Source organism: Stigmatopora nigra, unplaced genomic scaffold (genome assembly GCF_051989575.1).
Source record: "Stigmatopora nigra isolate UIUO_SnigA unplaced genomic scaffold, RoL_Snig_1.1 HiC_scaffold_256, whole genome shotgun sequence".
NCBI classification, from domain to species: Eukaryota; Metazoa; Chordata; class Actinopteri; order Syngnathiformes; family Syngnathidae; genus Stigmatopora; species Stigmatopora nigra.
The window spans coordinates 2,501-22,582 of NW_027551721.1; the positions used below are offsets into that span (position 1 = coordinate 2,501).

The window sequence follows — 20,082 nt, forward strand, 5'->3', positions numbered from 1 at the left end:
TACCCAGTGGCAAATTAGAGTAGAGTATTTGACCAGCCCGTGTTTTTTCAGAGGGTTGAAACATGTTAATTTGTTTTAGTCCATTTCTAAGGGAAACGTTTGTTTGAGTTATTAGAAAATCGAGATACGTCCTCGAACGCATTAAGCTCGTATCTCGAGGTACTACTGTACATAAATGAAAACGTCACAGTCTCTTTTTTCAATTGAATTGGGAGTGACATACTGACGTGTTGTGTGATGAATTGATCCAGTAATGCGACAGAGGGTTGTTCATGTCTTGGTTGTTGATCTCCGATAATTTATCATCCCACACAGAATTCTCCTTGGAGAAGAGGAAGCTGAGAAACTAGGAAAAAAATTAAGAAAGGTCACATGCAAGAAATAATATAACTAGCATATCAGTAAAGGGCATTTTAAAAATAAATGAAACAGTATTAGCTGTCTTAAAGTTAGTACCTCGCTGACAGTGAACTCAGGGTCATTGGTTTTTCTCATTGTGTCATCAATGAACATAGTCATCAACTTTCTAACTTTATTGAGATCGCTAGCCCAAGACTCCTTTAGGAATAGAAAGCAAAACACATACTGCATTCCATCTCAAATGTTATTCAGGTGAGTTCAGTCTTGATGAAAGACAACATTGATTCTGTGTATGTTCGCCTCACACTCGATTCTTCTCTTGGTCGACAACAATTAGAAACTTAACTCCACTGCTTGGAGAATGGTTCTCATTTGCAATCCTATTTTGACAAAGCACCATGGTCTATGACCTGAAAGCGCTTACTCTGGTTACATTAAAACTTGACTGGAAACCACGCTGGTAGGTCCAGATTTGATGAAACCAAAAACACAATACAGTCGTATATCTACTTACCAAATTACCGTATATACACGCATATAAGCCGCTTTTGTCAGGACATAAATTGACCAATAAATAAAGAGATCTACCTTTTAAATCAGTTCTCTTACCAGGACGGACATATGCAGAGTCTGCATCACTACAGACGCCACACCAAACTGCTTTTCGATTTCCCGCTCCATCCTTCCCTCACTTGTGAACAGGACCCGGAGTTACCAAAGTGCTTCTACTTGAGGAAGAATCTCATTCTTGACCTTAAGAGGACAGTCCACCTTGGTTTCAGGTGCTAATTCTTATTGTGACTGTTTCTCTCTTGGTTGCGAACTGAAGAAGCCAAAAGAACTAAATCATCCTCTAAATATAGAGTTGCAATACTGAGGCCACTGAACATGACCCCCTTAAAGCCTCGGAAGTGCCAAGATATTCTATCCATAAAGGTTATGGTAAGAACCGGTGGCATAGGGCAGCCATGGCTATGATAAACAGAGTCTGACCAGTACATCAAATGTCTGAACTCCATCATTAAATTTCCCGATGACACCACTGGGGTCGGACTCATCTCAGGAAAGGAGTCTGCCTATCGAGATGAGGTCAACAAACTGTCTTTATGGTGTTTGGTGAACAATCTCACACTGAACACCACGCACAAAGCACAAAAAAATAGACTTTAAGACAGTTGTGTTCCCACAGCCATCAGGACTCTGAACTTGCGGTAGGACGACACACAATCCCTCCTGTGCAATAAGTTATGTCAGGTAACATGAAAGACGTTGGGTGGTTATCTGCCTCCTGCTGACTGATTGAAGGTAAGTGAGGAGGTAAGTGATCCAGGATGGCGGCGCGCACAGGTGCTGCTGGGTCTTGCTCTCCAGTTTGGTGTTTTGTTCCCTCAGTATTGTCGTTGCGAGGCAAACTTTTTCTACAGCCGCCAGGTGCGATATATCCATCACAGGACTCCCCGGGGGAGACAGTCGGATGCCTTCTCCAAGTGCACAAAACACATGAGCCAGAGGCGAACCTGCTTAAGCTAAGGAGCTGATCTCCAGTTCTGAAGCATGACACGATGTCTACGAGATGTTACAGATACATGCCAACCAAGACAAACCCACATTATCCAGAGCCTTTAGAAACTCCAAGTGGATCTCATCAACTCATGTGGCTTTGCCTTCGGGGAGTTTTCTAACCACCTCAATTACTTCAACCCCTGAGTCCCCATGTTCTGCTTCCTCATGAGAAGACATGTCGGTGGACTTGAGGATGTCTTCAAAGTATTCTGCAAGCTATTTAACTATATCCGGAGTTGAGTTTAGCATCATCCTCTTCCCACTATACACAGTGTTGGTGCTGCACAGCTTTCCCCTCGTGAGATGCAGGATGGTGGACTAGAAATTCTTTGAAATCGTCCGAAAGTCATTCTCATTGACCTCACTGAACTCCTACCATGTCGGGGACTAGGATCCGCACTTTCAGTTCATCTTTGAATAAGAATGTCCAGGAATGCACCCTCTTCCGAGCTGAAATATTTTGGCTTTGGTTCTAATAATGTCGGTGTCCAGAGCAGTCTCCCTACAGTCCGTGATTCCGACCGATGGAGCCTTCTCCATCTTAACTATATTATTCCTTGTAGTTACCACTCGCTTGGTGTCCTTGAAAAAGGGTATGCTTGCCGTCTTCCGAATGTTTGCTTCTTCCTTCTTCATGTAACGTAGGGTAGATTCTTTTATGTTGCCATAGATGACGCAAGAGACTTAGGAGGCATTTTAAATGGCCAAACAATGCTGGAAATAGGCTCAGCGTAGTTTCTGTAATCCAAAATGTAATCCGAATAAAATGAAAGAGAAGGCAAGTTGACGTTTTTCTCGCTTTGCATTAACAAAACATGATGTACTGAAGCTGTAAATGTTGAAGCCGAACAGTGCTGAAGGATCACAGTACATGCTTTCGAGCTTGTTTGCAACATGTTTTCTTCAGTCAACTGGATTAACTGTCATATGGCATCCTTCAAACCTAGTGTGCTGGCACTTCTAGTGTCTCATTTTTTAGGGTTTATCTTGGCACCTCACAGCCAGCCCGTAGATGCTGATCATAGGATGGGGTCAAGTGCAGGGAAACGCAGGGTGGTGGATAACTCCAACTAATTTAATAGCAAGGTACGAAAAACTAAGCATAAGCAAAAGCACCAGACTATTCATGTGGACTATGACGTGACGTAACATTTATGACGAGCTGACATGCACTAAGCAACTGAGGCTTTTCATAGAGAGAAAGGGGGCTAACACGACAGCAAATTGACTGGGACACAACAGGCAAACAACATACTAAGAAAAACACATTGAGGTGCTCCGGAGGACGAGTGGTGGGTGGTTCGCACGTCAGCATCACAATTCTGCGGTCGAGGGTTCGATCCCAGGTGGGTCCTCATAGTGTGGAATTTGTATATTCTCCCAGGGCTTACGTGAGTTTTCTCTGTATTCCTCCAATAACATGTATGGTAGACCCCTTGAACACTCAACTCCCCCAAGGTATGAGCGTGAATGGTTGTCCGTCTCCTTGAGCCCTGCAATTGTCTGGCCCTCATTTCAGGATGCCCATAGTTAGCTGGGATAGTCTCCAGCATCGCCATGACCCTGGTGAGGCTAAGCGGTTCGGAAAATGATAGAATGAATGAACTCAACACAAACAAACTCAAAACCAAAAAGCACTTTCCTTTGGTTTTATTGATGAATCAAGGAATAAAGGGATGGATTGGAATTGGCCCACAATGCCGTAGTGACGGAAACCTACTTTGGTGTAGCCCAGTCTTTACCAGAAAATACTATATAATGCCCGCAGCTAGGTGGAGCAAACAACAAAACAAGGTTGCACAAGGACCAAGCATCCTGTATTAGGTAGCTGATAGCCCATACTCCAGGAGTCCCCCACCCCTATATGATTCCACACAGGACAAGATAAAATGGCCTTTTAATGCAAAACAAAGCATGCTCTATGTAAGCTATGTGTGAACTTCTTTGCATAGGCCAGGACCCTGTGTAGAACTAGAGTGTTGTCCCAGGGCCAGGCTGAAAAGAAAAATTCTTCTTCTTAACTTGAGGTTCGACTTTTTGGTGAAATCTCTTCTACACAGCCCCTGATAAACCTGATCATAGAGGAAAGGATGTGCAATAGTTGGTCGTCCTTTCCTAATTCTTCGAAATGGGCTGAGATTGTATGAGTATGGAACACCCTCTGTGGGACCAGGACCAAATGTGTGCTAAACCATGGCAGGAAATATTTAGTTAAAATCTATTGTGTTTGTATACTACCTTAGTCTTCCCTACCATAAATCAGGCAAGGCAAATTGGGACTCTGATGCCAGGAGTTGCCTGTTTTTGGAAAGTCCATAAGAACCAAGAATCCAGACACATGCAATTGACAGACCGTAGATTTTCTTGAAAGGTTTCTTTTGCATCACATTTCCAGTTCTCAATTGTATGTTCAGTTCATATCTGCTACTTAACACACCGATTCTACATGATTGTGTCTTCCATTAATTATAAAAGCAGGTGAAATAAATGTTTTTGGTGGAGATTAAACATAAAATATGATAAGAGAAAAGACAAAGTATCTGCCGAACGAAATATACAATTTAAATTTGCATACCTTCTGCTGATAGATAAGAAAACGTTGGAAGTCATTGAGGAAAACCACTGAAGCATCAGGTTTATCCCTATTACTGTATGGCAGAAAAAAGAGAACATCGTCTAACAGAGAATCCATATGAATAAGTCAGTGTGACTTGATATTTTATGTGCAAGACAAATGTCATCCTTTCCAACATTAAAAAAAGGAGCTTACCCCAAAATGAATGAGCAATCCTTTTTTAACTCTTCTAGAATCTAAGTGAAAAGGAAATGAAAATACTCGATAACTACAAGCCAAATTCCAATGAAGATGGACCATTGTGTTCAACATAATCAACAAAATAAAACAATGATTTACAAATCATATTTAACCTATGTTTAAATGAACACAAGACATTTAATATTCCAATTTCACAAATAATTTGTAATGGATGTGACATGTTTACTACTTTATAATGTTATCTTTTCCTTTGAACTACATTAAGAAAATATGTTCTGAGTGAGAAAATATTAATTGTAGCATTGTAGATGGAAATCTTTTCCATTTTTTGTTTGATGTACAGTTTAAGTTGTTCAATAGGCTGGGGTCTCCAAAGGCTACTTTTATACTTCATAATGTCACAAAGTTTTAGCGGGAGACAGGTCCTGAATGCATGCATCCTCTCTCTCCCTCTCCAGTTAATTATTTTTTTGCCGAAAACAAAGTTTATCAGTTTGAACATTTCCCTTAGTTGAAGTACATGAAATCTGTTTGAAAGTAAGTGCTGTTCAGAATCACTGAGTTTTATGCGAACTCATTTGTTCAGTTTGAGGTTTGCTCAATCTGTCAACACTGCGACACCTACGCATGCACACACTCATTTAAGTTATTTTCATAAAATAACAAACAATGCCGGGTTTATTTATGAAAAAAAATTTAAATATATTTGTGCTCCACGTCTGACAAGTCTAGGATGTAGTTTTCCCTTTGCCGGAAGTCACCTAGGATAGGCAACCCTTATGAGGATGTGCGGTATGGTAGATGAATGAATTAATGAATGTTAATATTTCAACCTTTATTTCCTATAGATGAGACTACAATCCCTTAAAAAAATTAAGTGAGATAAAGACAAAGATAGAAGGCCGAACGTGAAAAGATTTTTTTGGGCGACATTGCAGTACACTAATGGGACATATCAACCCTTCCAATAACAAAGACATACGAAAGCCACCTCTGCAGAAAGTGAGGAATTTACAAGAGATAGTTTTGTAAACCTCAAGCAGAATTAACAGTGCTTTTAATTTTATTCTATGCCACTTAACTCAGCGGTCAACGGGTAAACTTTGACTAGAATGGGTGTAAATTTATGTTGTACGACTGTTTCTATATAGTAAAGAATAGTTAGGCATCGACACATTTTTATGTGTTGATTTGTATTCAATGTTTTATATTTTACACAAAAGATGGAATTTTATTTCAGTTTAAAACTGGCAATGACTAGACGTGCAACAAGACGTGCAGAAAGACTAATGCATACTGTGAAGTTTCAAAAGCATAAAACACTGTACATTCTGTTGCAGACTGACAGAAACATTCAGAGAAACGCTGTCATCTCCTTCAAGATTGTATTCTGGCTCAGGTGGTTAAAAGATGCACAATTGTGTTGACTTAGGAACCATTTTAACCATATCAGCGTGAACACTTACGTAGTGGATTGACAGTCAAGACGGACACATCTACAAAAACCTAAAACTGACAGGGCAGGCCGTTTTTTGAAAGCCTTCTTTTATTACAGGTACTCACTCTTGTTTTATTTATTTACATTTGTCAGGGTTTGTTTACTTTTGCCTAATCCGACAATTTATTAATTTAAATTTGACTTTAGAGGACTTACATATTGGTTAAACGTGATTTACAAATACTAGTTGAATAATGATTTTATTCATGTTTAGCACAATGCCCCAACTGAATTTGAAAATGGTTGTAGTAAACTGTGCACATATCATACAATAAAATGAGTAATACTTACCTCATTCTGTTCAAACATTATAAGATTGTACAATTTATGAAACTGCTCGAAGTTCAAACAATCATGTTTTGCTCCTATCTCCTGTGGAGAAAAGGCATAAATAAATACTAGTGACCATGCTATCCATTTGTTTTCTCTACCAGACTGTTTCCCAACCACTGTACCGCGGCCCACTGGTGTTCCATGAGCAATGATCAGTGTGCCGGGGAAAATACACCTGACAAGAAGTAAAAAAATTCTAATCTTAACAGATCAATATTTAAATATGACAAACAATAAGTATACCACATACTCTACTTATGGAATTAATTGGTTCAAGAATTTTTTTCGTAATTTAATATTTTGTAAGTAAATTGTAAATTTTGCAATTTGTTCATGTTTCTCAAAAAAACAACTAAACACTTGAAGAGAAATTTAATTAGTGATGTAATACCAAACATGCAAAAACCTGTTCTATTTGTGCAGTAGTACAATAGAGTAAGGAAGAAGCTAACGTTAGCACACAAACACATTCACATAAACACACTAAACAACTTCAAATTCTTATAATCTCATCTCATCCACTTAATATTAAAAAGAACTCAAAAAGAGTAAAAAGCTCTCCATCTTGCCGTTCAGCACAGAAAGGCCATGCCAAGGAGTCGTCGCTTTAACCTCCTAAGACCCAAACTCTTGCAAGGCATGCATTTTTATTTATTTTGATATTTAGGCTATTTGGGACCTGATCAGTGTAAAAACCTGATGTAGTTTGAGAAAAAAAATGATGTCCACATCATAATTGGACGCCAGGTCCTTGTAGTGCAACATTTAACATTGCAGTTTTTGACAACCAAAAATGTGATATCCACACATGTGGATGCCAGGTCATAGGAGGTTAAATGCTTCATTCCTTCCTTCACGCTGTAGTATTATTGTGGAATATTGTGCTGGCCGTGAGTCGCACATAACATCCTATGTTTATATGAGCAGGAGTCGGTCTGACTTAGCAAAAAAAAGATATCGGACGTTGTGTTTTGGCCAAAACGATGACGAAGGAAAGTAGATGTCCTTCATGTTTTCACTGTACTGTGCTTAGCCTATAAAAGATGCCAAACTTTGCAATATAAGAGGTCTCCCCCACCCCTCCCTAAATGTCTTTTCCTCTTTATTGGTGCCTAAATTTGGAAATGTCTAATGGCGAACCTGCCACAAAATATAAATCAGACAGTGTAGATTACAGGAATAAAATCAAATTATGACACTAAAAGTTTTATTGTTGTTATTTTACATCAACAGGAAGTTGTTTGGTTTAATGGGCTGAGACTTTTGGCAGACAAAACTACTTTTGGCAGACAAAACTACTTTTGGCGTAATATTAGGAGGTTGAAGTACTTAATATTACCAGAAAAAAGTCGTAAAAATTACAAGGTTAAAGTTGTTTTATTACTTAAGTTTATATTACGTAAACCGGATGGTGTTTTTGGGGCACATTCAACTTTTGGAAACGTAAGGGTCGATCTGAACACAAATCAGCATTTGGCGACATGGCAAGAGCAAAGTGTTGTCACACGCATGTCTCTCACTCTGTCTTTCCATACTAGGTAAAAGTTGGTGAACCGAAGTGTCCACAACAGTTTTAAAGCATTTTGGACACAAGACATGAAACAAAAACTATAAAAACAAAAACAATACCAAGAACTTGTCTTTCAGGGACCGAGCACTGGAAGGCTTGTAATTGAGCAAAGGAAGAAGAGTCTTCAGCTCCTTGATTGATATGCTGTAAAATTGACATGGATGTACATGAAAAAAAATGTGCAATGAAACGCTATTGGCTAGTCTTCATACGAGGGGTCGGGAACCTATGGCTCGCATATATGGCACTTTTGATGATTGCATGTGGCTCTTCTCCAAAATGTGAAACTCACTGAAGAGAGAACTGAGTCCTGAGGAGACTCATAGGAGTTTCCATACCACTGTGGCACTTACACTAACTACCTCTGGTGCCACTACACCAGCGGCAGTCCGTGCATTTTCTAGCGACACCTTCAATCCAACATTCTACATTTCATAGCTATAAAACCTCTACTGCATCTACAGCTGCGACACAAAAATGAATAGCCTCATACAATTAAAATATTATTTAGGGATATGGCCATATTTTACTCACCAAAAATCAATTTTAATGGTACACAATACCCATCCTCCTTTCTTTCTTCCTTCTTTTCTATCGCCATCTAATTTAATGCTGAAATTTGAGCCTGTCCTGTTGTATTTCTGGCATACATTTTCCTTCGATTTAGTGCTAAAAATGTTCGTTGCCGTTTGTGACAGATCTGCTTGCTTTGGAGTTGTTCGATCTTTATAATGATGTCCAGCTTTTTTTCTCTTGAAAGGGCTTTAAATCAACACAACAATGTATTTGCTTGTGCAGCTTGCTCCAGATACAGTTTGGTAGCTTTGGCCCGCCTACTCTCTCACCAGCCAATCAAAGTTGGTGAAAGCGATGACATATCCTGACGCCAGCGAGAAGGCAATGACGCATCCCTACGCTTGCGACAAGGCATTGTGGTGTTGCCAACTCGAAATCTGATTGGTTAAAGCAAGTCTTATCAACGCTTGTTTAATGCAGCAGAGCCCGCAGAACTGATTGTTAAGGCCTTGTGGCAGATTTCTGACCCTGGCAACAAATAATGGCTGAAATGTGGTTTGTTAAATGCTTCAATATGAAAACACACATCTGGAAAAGCAATGAAAGGAAGCTAACAGACAATTTGGAATTATTCAATAAGTATTGATGGACAAAATGTAATATATGATTCAGATATTTCTGAGGCCAGCAGAGAAAGCCTTGAAGGCCCGGGCGGCCCGCCATGCGTGATCTGGCCACAATCATCAGGGACTATCAATCACAGCAGTGCTCAATATGTACATTGATAGCCACCTACTAGTCCAAGGGTAATGACCATGTGGCTCTTGAGCCGCATGCGGCTCTTTTATTAATATATTATTTTGTATATACTGTGGCTTTCTGCCTCGTTTCATGTTTTTTTTTATATTTATTCTCCCTTAAAACACACTCAAATTTATCAGGACCCATGAAAAATAATAAAATTAATATTTTAAAAATAATTTAGCAGATTGGATTTTTCAATGCTGTTTCTAACGTAAGGGACCGACAATCATTTCCACGAGTGTGGATCTTTGACTCCCACAGTTTAAAATTTTTGCTCTTTGTGCCTAAGTTATTCGACATTTCTGTACTATTTGATCGTCAAGTTCGGCGTGGTAGATCGCATGGCAGTGATTTGATCAGCTTATTAAATTATAATAGTGTTACCTCGAGATACGAGCTTATTGCATTTCGGGACTGATATTGTATGTTGATTTACTTGTTACTCCAATGAACGTTTCCACAGAAATGAATTAAACAAATTAATTTGTTCCAACCCTCTGAAAGAATACCAAAAACAGGATATTGCATTAGAAAACCTTTTTATTTGTTCTAATTTGCTATCTATTAACAAAGTAACAAATAACTAGTGGTTTAATAGTATTAAAATGTGTTTAATTGTATTCAAATTTGTTTAAAATTAGTCGGATTTCGCAGAGGGAGGGACAAAGAGGCGAGGGGGACTTTTTGCACGGCAATGCGCTCGTAACATAACATAAACAAATTTAAATGAACTTGGATTACGATGCAGACACTCAAAAATAGGTTTAATCGAACCGTACACTAAACTTAATTTAAAAAAAAAAAAAAAATTGATACCTTTCTTCTCCCGGGTTGGCTCTACTTGCCCTGCTTCCACCCTGACTTTCAGATGCAACTTATCGAGGGTTGTTTGCTTTTGTCTTCCTTTCAAAATATTTAGAAAATTATGCACACAAATGTCCTCACAATAGGATAACGCACGACCAATTGCCAACTTGCCCGGGAAGTAGGACTCCTTTCGTATTAGCAAACAAGCTACACCATTCGCACTGACTAACAAGAATAAAAACACTGAAAAAATGCAACGCTCCGCCCATCGCTCATAGAGATATTACTCGAGGGAGTTGCAACCAGAAAGACAGTGCCCATGATGTTCTTATGAGCAGCCTCTCGTGTCCACTGTATGTATGCTCGTATATAAAAAAAAATGTCCCGTATCTCAAAATAAATTTTAGCTCAAAATTTTAGTCCTATCTCAGATTGCTCATATGTTGGGGCACTCGTATGTCGAGGTAATACTATATTAGATAAGGGTCATGAGCTGTCAAACAGCACCATTGTGCGTCCAAACGTAATTAGTACATGTCCACACTACATATGTTGATTCATGCAGTGTTTCCAAGAATATCAGCATAAGTAACTGTGTAACTTTGGCAGTGGCCTGGAAAAAAAGGTAGATCGCGCTATGTTGTCTCATTAAAAAGTAGATGTGGAGCAAAAAAAGTTTGAGCACACCTGATCAATTGCATAGTCCATAAGTTTCATACGTTTTAATAGTTTTGGGGAGAGTATGTTCTGCATTGTGTTTAATATGCGATGATAAATGTTAATGATTAATGGTAAAAAAATACTAATTGATTAGCAACTGCGTAACAATGTTATTAAAGGAATTTAGAGGCGTATTGCACTTTAAAAGTGTGTAAATTACAAAAAGTGAACACATTGAATTGTAGTTTTTTGCTTTTAAGTTATATGAGTACGGCTCGCAAGGAATTACATTTAAAAAATATGTATATTTGTACTGCTCACAAAAGGTTCCCAACCCCTCCTTTATGTTATATATCTACAGTGTGCCTGAGTAAATCATATAAATAATAAGCCTGGAAACTGTACCTGTTTGTTTTCTTATGATTGACAGAATACATCTTCTTTCTGAGCCAGCTTGAAACAAAACAAAACCTTGATTCATCACAATTGACTGTCCTCTATTTGCACATACTGTATATTTAGGAGTGTGTGGTGTATAATTACCTCTCAATAAGAACTGGAGTAGGAGAAATCAGTGTTTCTTGGACTAACATTTCAAGCCCAATCATCCATTTATATGCATCCTCCAGAGAGTCAGCTGAGGCGGTTGGGCGGTGGAGGTTGGGTTCAGATTGGTTATCAGACATATTGAACAGTACTGTTAAGCTAGCTACTTCGACCCAGAGAATGCTAAATCAGAGTGTCTTATATGGCTTTTTTTAATTCAGGAAGTGCAGCTGGACGGAGGAAGGTTTAGGGTGACAGAAAAACTAAAAATATAAAGAGAAGGAATAACTAAACAGAAAAATTAAGATATATACTAGAAACCACATATCCACGTATAACAAGTTAAAATGTTTAGTCATCATCTAAAGTCGCTATAATCTAATGAACCCGATGCCTGATGGCTTTAGCCCACCACATGGCTCAGCATCAATGCCAGCTGAACATATGGTGTCTCCGGCCACAGCAGCGCTCATTCAATGCTCCCTAATTAGACAGGTTGGAGAAGGGTGTAACACACCACTTGTTCGTTTGATAACTACTATAGGTGAGATTTTTAGCCCGACCTGAAATTCGGGTCGGGTCTAAAATGTCAATCATTACTATGGATCGAGTCTCGCTGAAAAGAAGTATACCAAAATTATGTGTGGATACTAAAATAAGGAATATTTGATATAAAATATAATTTGGATAAAACAGGAAAGAGCATGCTCTGCGCACGTCACGTTAACGCCACGCTCTTAATAATCTTCCCCTTCGCAAGTCTGCATATATTTTGAGCGAGAAGTTAAGAATAAACTTAAGACAGGAGAACTGAAAAGACAAACACGCACCGGTAGGAGTAAGGTGTGGGAAAGCTTCAAATTGATTGTTGAATATGCGACAGAAACTTGCGTTGGCTTTGCTGAATGTAGTCAATGTGGCGCTTTGCTTTCATATGAGGACAAAAAGACGAGTTGCAATCGTCAAACGTCTATATCATGTAAAAGATGTAAATCCTGACTGGAGAGTCCCGTGTGAGTCCTCACAAATAAAATATTAAATTTTGGGTTTGGGCTCGGGCCTGCAAATCAAGTTAATTCGACGGGCTCGAGCCGGCAAATCAAGTTAAATCGCCGGGCTCGGGCCAGGCCGGACTCTAATACCCACGGCCCGGGTCGAGTCAGGCTGGATTTTTTCGGCCCGATCTTACCTCTACTGACTACAATTGAACCCCGAAGAACGAAGACACAAAAGAAGATTCAACCAATCATAAGAGCGACTGCAAACATAGTTCAACAAGTCTGTGCCCAAACAGTAGAACGGGAAGTTAAATAGGGTGGAAAATTATAATTATGGTGTCCTTAAATGAAGAACCCACCTCCCAGACTGAAGGTGTTGAGAACAAACTGTGAGCCATAGAATATGGTAAAGCAGGTATTGTCGTCATGTTTATCCCTGCCATCTTTGAACCGCTCAAAGTCTTTTGAATTTCTCCCTGGACGAACCTCTCGGATCTCAAATAGATCCACTGAAACACAGAAGAAGCACATGAACTATTAAAATTGTCTTACATGAGGAATGACATTTAATCACTTTTACCTACCCTTTATTGAATGACGCCGGCAAATGACAAATATATTTGTCATTCAAATATTGATTCAGTCATTACCCAAGCCACTTATCCTCATGAAAGTCGCAGGAATGCTGACTACTAGCAGTAGTCGAGTCACACCAAGATCTGGTTGACAGACCGGGTATGAGGAAGCAACTACACACAAGTGCTATACGCCTTCATTAGGTTGTTCCAGTGACTGCCTTTTATATTACTATATCACATTTTACTACATGAAAACAGAACTATCTAGCTGCATATGGAGACGGAGGTAGTGTGCCTTGTGCTTAGTATTGTGCTGCAAACCATGACTCTCTCTTCAATGATAAAGTGTGGTTTTGCGCTCTTTTAAAAAAAATAAAGTACTACATCTTCACACAAAGAAGAGTTCCCCAACCTTTTTAGCTGTTTTTTTGCATTGAAATTTTTTAAGGCACACCACCATCTGAAAATCTTATCATTTAAAACTATGTCGCTTAAATTAACAATCTAAAGTCGTTCTTAACAAAGTTTAATCGACAGAAATCAAATAATAACCCAAATTTCAAATTTTTCAGACCAACGTAATGTCACCAAAAATTGGTGCAGACCCCGGACATCTTCCGGTTCGAGTGATATAAAAAGAAGTGTTGTAATGTTTTTCATCTCATGATATAATGATTTTTCTCCCAATATTATTTCAATCTCCTAATATTGTGCAAAAAAGCAATGTTGTACTCAAACAGATTTTATGTTGCCAAAAATGATGTCCTTGAAACCAAACAATATTCCGGTTAAAGTAATGTATAAACAAGAAAAGGATGTATATCTTGACTTTTTTTTTTTACACGAAGAGCAGATTAGTGCTCACACAGATGACAAAATTTGATGCCCGTGAAGCCAAACTACTTCCAGTTTACATAACAGGAAAAGAAGCAAAAAAAATTACCATTTTATGATTTAAATCTGTATAATCTATGATTTAATGTTCATCATATTTTTATCTTAATCTCGCAATAGTTCAGTTTTAATCTCTTATTTAAACATTTTCCTCTCAGAATATTACACTGTATGACTTCTTGTAATTTTCCAAGGCAAACCTGACCAGTGTTCACGGCACACCAGTGTGCCGCACAACACTTCTTGGAAAAAACTGGCATAAAGTACTTACAGACACCATCAGTCTTTTCTGCAGTGCGTGTCCAAGCAACCTGATGTGATTCCATGATGACTTGAACAGTGAGCCTCTCTGCCTTTTGCCGGAAGACTGTCATGACCATACCCATCTCCATTTCACGTTTGATTACACTCTTCCTGTACTCTGTCATCTCTCCGTGTTGCACGCAATGTGCCATTTCTCAAATCTTTGTAGAACATAAGGGAAACAAACATATTTGATAACTGATTGCAAAGATTCAGATTTTTTTTCCATAACTGACATGGATTCAAATATTCTACAGCATATTACTTATGTTTGGATCAACACTGTGAGAAGGGTAAAGGCATTAAAAGATATACCCAATAGTTATAGCTCACTTTTTTTCTTATAACAACATTCTATAATTCATCGGAATGTCTGTCCACCTAGCCTAATTAATATAATTTGAGTTCATCCCCCCCTGATGAGTCCTCACTTTATCGTTGTGGTGGGGTTTATGTGATCCAACGTTCCTTGGAGCTATGTAATATGGAGCCTTGTGCCCCTGGTAAGGTCACCCATGGTAAACTGTTCTGGGGTGAGGGACCAGACAAAGAATGTGCTAGAAGACCTCTTATGACGAGCAACATTCTCAAAAGGCGTATTCCCTCGCCCGGACGCCGGTCACCGGAGCCCCACTCTGGGGCCAGGCCTGGAGGAGGGGCACGATGAGGAGCACCTGGTGGCAGGGGCTACTCACCCATGGGGCCTGGCCAGGCACAGCCCAAAAACACTGCGTGGGTTCCCCTTCCCATGGGCTCACCACCCGCAGCCAAAGGAGGGATCCTTGCGGTCCGATCCCCGGCTGCAGAAACTGGCTCTTGGGACTTGGAATGTCACCTCTGTTTGGGAAAGAGCCCAAGTTAGTGCTTGAGGTTGACTAATTCCAGCTTGATGTAGTCGGGCTCACCTACACGCACAGCTTTGGTTCTGGTACCACTCCTCTCGAGGGAGGTTGGACACTCTTCTACTCCGGAGTCGCTCACGGTGAGAGACGCCGAGCAGGAGTGGGCATACTTATTGCCCGCTTGGCTCAGTGCCTGAATGTAGGGGTTCATCCTGGTAAATGAGAGGGGATCATCCTTCTATTTTTGAGTCCCCAGTCAGAAGGAGTTTCAATTCCCTCTTTGAAGGAGCACGATGAGGCGGAGACATTGAGTCCAAGTGGACCATGTTTTGCGCCTCTTTTTCTTAGACGGCAGACAGGAGCTGCGGCCGCAAAGTGGTGGTGTCTGTTGTGGCGGCAACCCCAGAAACTGCTGGTACACACTGGTGGTAAGGGGTGAAGAAAAAACCCGGGCATAGGAAGAGTTCGGTGAGGACATGGAGAATGTCTTCCAGGTGGATGTGAGGAAATTTTGGTCCACCACCTGCCGTGACAGAGGAGTGGAAAGCAGTGCACCATCAATCAGTCTACATGTGCTTTGTGCACCTGAAGAAGACGTTCGACCATGTCCCTACCATGGTACCACAAGTATGGAGTTCCGGAACCCCTGGTACTTTATGACCATTGTCAGAGTCTGGTCTACGTAGCCGGCAGTAAGTCAGATCTTAATGTAGTGGGGGTTGAACTCTGCCAGGGCTGCCCTATGTCACCGATTCTATTCATAACTTTTATGGACAAAATATCTAGATTGTTTGGTGGCCTTAGTATTGCATCCCTGCATTTTGCAAATGATGCATTTCCGCTGGCTTCATCAAACCGTGACCTCCAGCTCTTGTTGGAACGATTCGCAACCGAGTGTGAAGCGGTCTGTATGACAAGCAGAACCTACTAATCTGAGATCGTGGTCCTGAGTCAGAAAAATGTGGCATGCCCTCAGGGATTAGGTCCTTCCCCAGGTGGAGGAGTTTAAGTATCATGGGACCTTAAACATGAGTGAGGGAAGAATGGAGCGGGAGGAGATTAACAGGCAGATTAGTGCACCATCTGTAGTTATACGGACTCTGCATCGGTCCATCGTGGTGAAGAAGGATCTGAGCCAAAAGGCAAGGCTCTTTATTTACTGGTCAATCTACGTTCCCACCCTCATCTATGGTCACGAGCTGTGGGTCGTGACCAAAACAACAAGATCCTAGATACAGGCGGCTGAAATTAGTTTCCTATGCACAGTGTCTGGACTCTCTGTGAGAAGCTCGGTCATCTAGGAAGGGGTCAGAGTAGAGCTACTGGTCCTCTGGATAGAGAGGAGAATCCATTTTTTTTAAATGTTCAAAACAATTTCATTAATCAATATCCATATCAGCACGCATTACCAATGAGACTATTGTTAGCCAAAAACTGCATTGTAATCGGACTTGAAATGTGGAAATGTTTTTATCGATTTTTAGCATAACAGTGGAAAATACTGCTTGTTGCTGCCGCATGTGCACTTGTATAGTGCTCCAAAAACTGTTAGCAGTTAGGGTCTGAACATTTCGCATAGATTGGAAAAACTGGGTCAAAGGTCAAAATGTGACCTCGGAATTTATTAGAATCGATTTTTTTGAAGAACCAATTGAAAAATTGGGCACTTAAAATGTTTTCTTCGTCATGGTACTTTTAGAACACAAAGTACTTTTGGTCTCAAAGTTCTGCAGGTACGGAAAAAATGGCCCAAAGGTGCAATTTTCTGACCAAAAAATTGGACATGCTGTTAGAAAAATCTACTTTTTGAAAAACTGGGATCTAAACTCAAAAATCGGCTGCAGTAACATTCTAGAGCTGTATATTTGCAATTTTCTGTTCAAAAACGCATTTAAACAGGATGTATGGTATTCTCTCTGTTTTCTCAAATGTGTTCAACATACATTCATATCTACACAGACATTCTCAGGAATGGTAATTTGTATAGATTTACGATGAAGACTTCAACTTCTTAATTAAACTTTTTTTTCATTAAATATTACTTCATTCATTTTCTGAACCGCTTTACCATCATAAGGGTCGCGGGGGGTGCTGGATCCTATCCCAGCTGACTTTGGGGCAAAGGCGGGGGAATCGTTGGATAGTCAATCGCAGGGCAAAAGGAGATAGACAACCACTCACACTCATATAATACCTGGGGGCAATTAAGAGTGTCCAATCAGCCTACCATGCATGTTTTTGGAATGTGGGAGGAAACTGGAGTACCGGGAGAAAAAACACGCAGGCCAAGCGAGAACATGTAAACTCTACACGGGTGGACCGGCCTGGATTAGAACCCGGGACTCCACAGCTGTGGGGCTGACTAGCTAATCACTCATCCACCGGGGCCCCATCTAAATATTCTGTCCATAAAAATGTATACACTAAAATGGCAATATATAGCAGCCGTGGCAGAGTCCAACTCTCACTGGAAACAGATCCGACTTATCACCGGCTATGCGGACCAGACTCTAACATCGGTCACACAGGCACCGGCTGGCTGGACCCCATGTATCGGGGATTCCGGGACACCATACTACTAGAGTACAACCCACTAGACTGTACGGGAAACACGGTCGAAAGCTTTCTCTAAATCCACAAAGAACACGTAGACTGGTTGGGCGAACTCCCATGACCCTTCAAGAACCCCGCTGAGGGTACAGATCTGATTCATTGTTCCACGGCCAGGAGGAAAACCACACTGCTTCTCCTGAATACAAAATTCGAGTGACCTTCCCTAGGCCTCGGACCCTCTTTTTCATTACCCTCGAATAAACCTTCCTGGTGAAGCTGAGGAATGTGATTCCCCTATACTTGGAACACACTCTCCAATTCCCGATTTTAACAAAGGGAGGCACCACCCTTGTCTGCCAATCCAGAAGCACTGTCTCCGAAGTCCACACGATGTTGCAGATGTGTGTCATCGAAGACAACTCCACAACATAGCCTTTCGAAACTCCGGAGTGATTTGAGGCCTTGACACTGAGGAGCTTTCCTAACCATCTCAGTGACTTCAACCCCTGAGATCTGCCTCTATCCCCAGGCTCTCCTTCCTCATGGAAGGTGTGTCAGTGGAACTGAGAAAGTCTTCAAAGTATTCAACCTACCCATTCACAACATCCCGAGTCGAGTTCAAAAGCGCCCCATACCCATTACACTGTTGATGTTACACCGCTTTCCCCTCCTAAGACGTCGGATGGGTGACCAAAATTTCCCTGAAGCCACCATGTCTGTATTTTTGTTCAGAAAACACCCGAGTGCTGCTTGGCCAGCCATTACCAGTCAGCAGTCTCCGGAGGCCCAATATGATTCCTTTCGCCTGACGGCATCCCTCTCCACCATCAGGTTCTGGTGTTTCTGCCACGGCAGGAACCGACCACCTTGCAGATGCTCTGCCGCCACGGCATTAGAGCTCGGTCCTCTTAGACTAAATAACTGCTGCTTGCATAATATTTTTTATGGTGGCGGCCAGGCTCAGAAAAAAAAAACAAGCAGCAGGTATCGATATATTTTGAAGTCTAGCGCGAACTGCGTTACACTTGCACGTGTACTCAAACCCAGCTTCTGAGTTGTACACCGTACTGTGTAGGCTCAGTATTTTCAACAGACCCCTGGTTGTCTATTGAGTATCAAAGTATCCCGATAACTGCTGTTTTTTTTCATTATTATTATTTTTTTTTAATCCGGCGACATTGTGTAATTTTGTATATTCTGACAATGTTTGAATTAGTATATGGTATTGTTTATTTGACCGTTCAGGGGATTTTTGAGAATTAAAAAGCGTTGCGTGCACACGGAAATCAAAATCCACAATGACTATTTTATTCCTACACTCATTTTTTCATAGGTAAAGACGAATTTTGGCCTTTTCAATTGAACCCCAAGCAAACGATTGTAGCACAAGCTTGTTGATCTGAAGCTAAATTCATCAAATTAACACAAACATACAGTACAAGCCGCCAAGTTATAAATTTGTAATTTTGTCTTTCGTCATGATCGGTGCGGCAAACAGTAGTAGTACTCTTGTACTAACTAGTGGTACTGAGTGCTTCAATAATTATCCATCCATTTTCCCAAACATCATAGGCACACCGATAAAGACATTACCTCTGCCCGGTTTACGTGCATTAACTAAAGTCCTTGCTTTCAGCTTTACATATTTTCTCGTTAGAGGAAAATATTTCCCCTCGCTCTTCAAAATTACGGTTTACGTCGTAGCAGCAAAATTTGGTATTTCAAATATAATAACCTGACCTACCTTCCACGTCGAACCGATCTTATAAACGGGTCACGGTAGCCAATTTTTAAAAGTTTATTGTTGTTATTTGATCATGACTTCAACAATGCCGAATGGGACAGGAGTCGATAAGAGTGTTGACAGTGACAACCACAAAGCATTTTTAGTTCCTCTATCTGGCTATACAAGGAAGTAAAGTGAACTTGCAGTATGTATAAGCCTGGTTGATATTTTAAAAAATGGCCGGAAGGAAAAACGATATGGATATGGAAATAAATGAGGGGGTTTGGAAGAAAGTGTGCAGTTTTAAATTGTTCGATTTCAATCACCTGAGTGAAACAAATCTCGAAATTCTTTAGTAAAAATATGAACTAATTTTCACGCTTATTCTTTCTCTTTCTCTCTCTTTCTCTCTCTTTCTCTCTCTGTCTCTCTCTCTGTCTCTCTCTCTCTGTCTCTCTCTCTCTGTCTCTCTCTCTCTGTCTCTCTCTCTCTCTCTCTCTCTCTCTCTCTCTCTCTCTCTCTCTCGTCTCTCTCTCTCTGTCTCTCTCTCTCTCTCTCTCTCTCTCTGTCTCTCTCTCTCTGTCTCTGTCTCTCTCTCTCTGTCTCTGTCTCTCTCTCTCTCTGTCTCTCTCTCTCTCTGTCTCTCTCTCTCTCTGTCTCTCTCTCTCTCTCTCTCTCTCTCTGTCTCTCTCTCTCTCTGTCTCTCTCTCTCTCTGTCTCTCTCTCTCTCTGTCTCTCTCTCTCTCTCTCTCTCT

At 40.6% G+C, this 20,082-nt stretch overlaps 1 protein-coding gene across 1 annotated transcript; it reads right to left on the reverse strand.

Moving 5' to 3' along the window:
• Positions 1-223: 223 nt before the first annotated feature.
• Positions 224-19,758, reverse strand: LOC144193227 (1-phosphatidylinositol 4,5-bisphosphate phosphodiesterase gamma-2-like; the record flags this gene model as incomplete). The annotated part of the gene is made up of 11 exons (XM_077711990.1): positions 19,654-19,758; positions 14,175-14,367; positions 12,791-12,940; positions 11,431-11,524; positions 11,293-11,340; positions 8,160-8,244; positions 6,489-6,569; positions 4,694-4,734; positions 4,499-4,571; positions 457-558; positions 224-346 (listed from the first exon to the last, which is right to left on the reverse strand). Coding segments are annotated over exons 2-11 (981 nt in total), but the record flags the coding sequence as incomplete, so codon positions are not given.
• Positions 19,759-20,082: the final 324 nt, after the last annotated feature.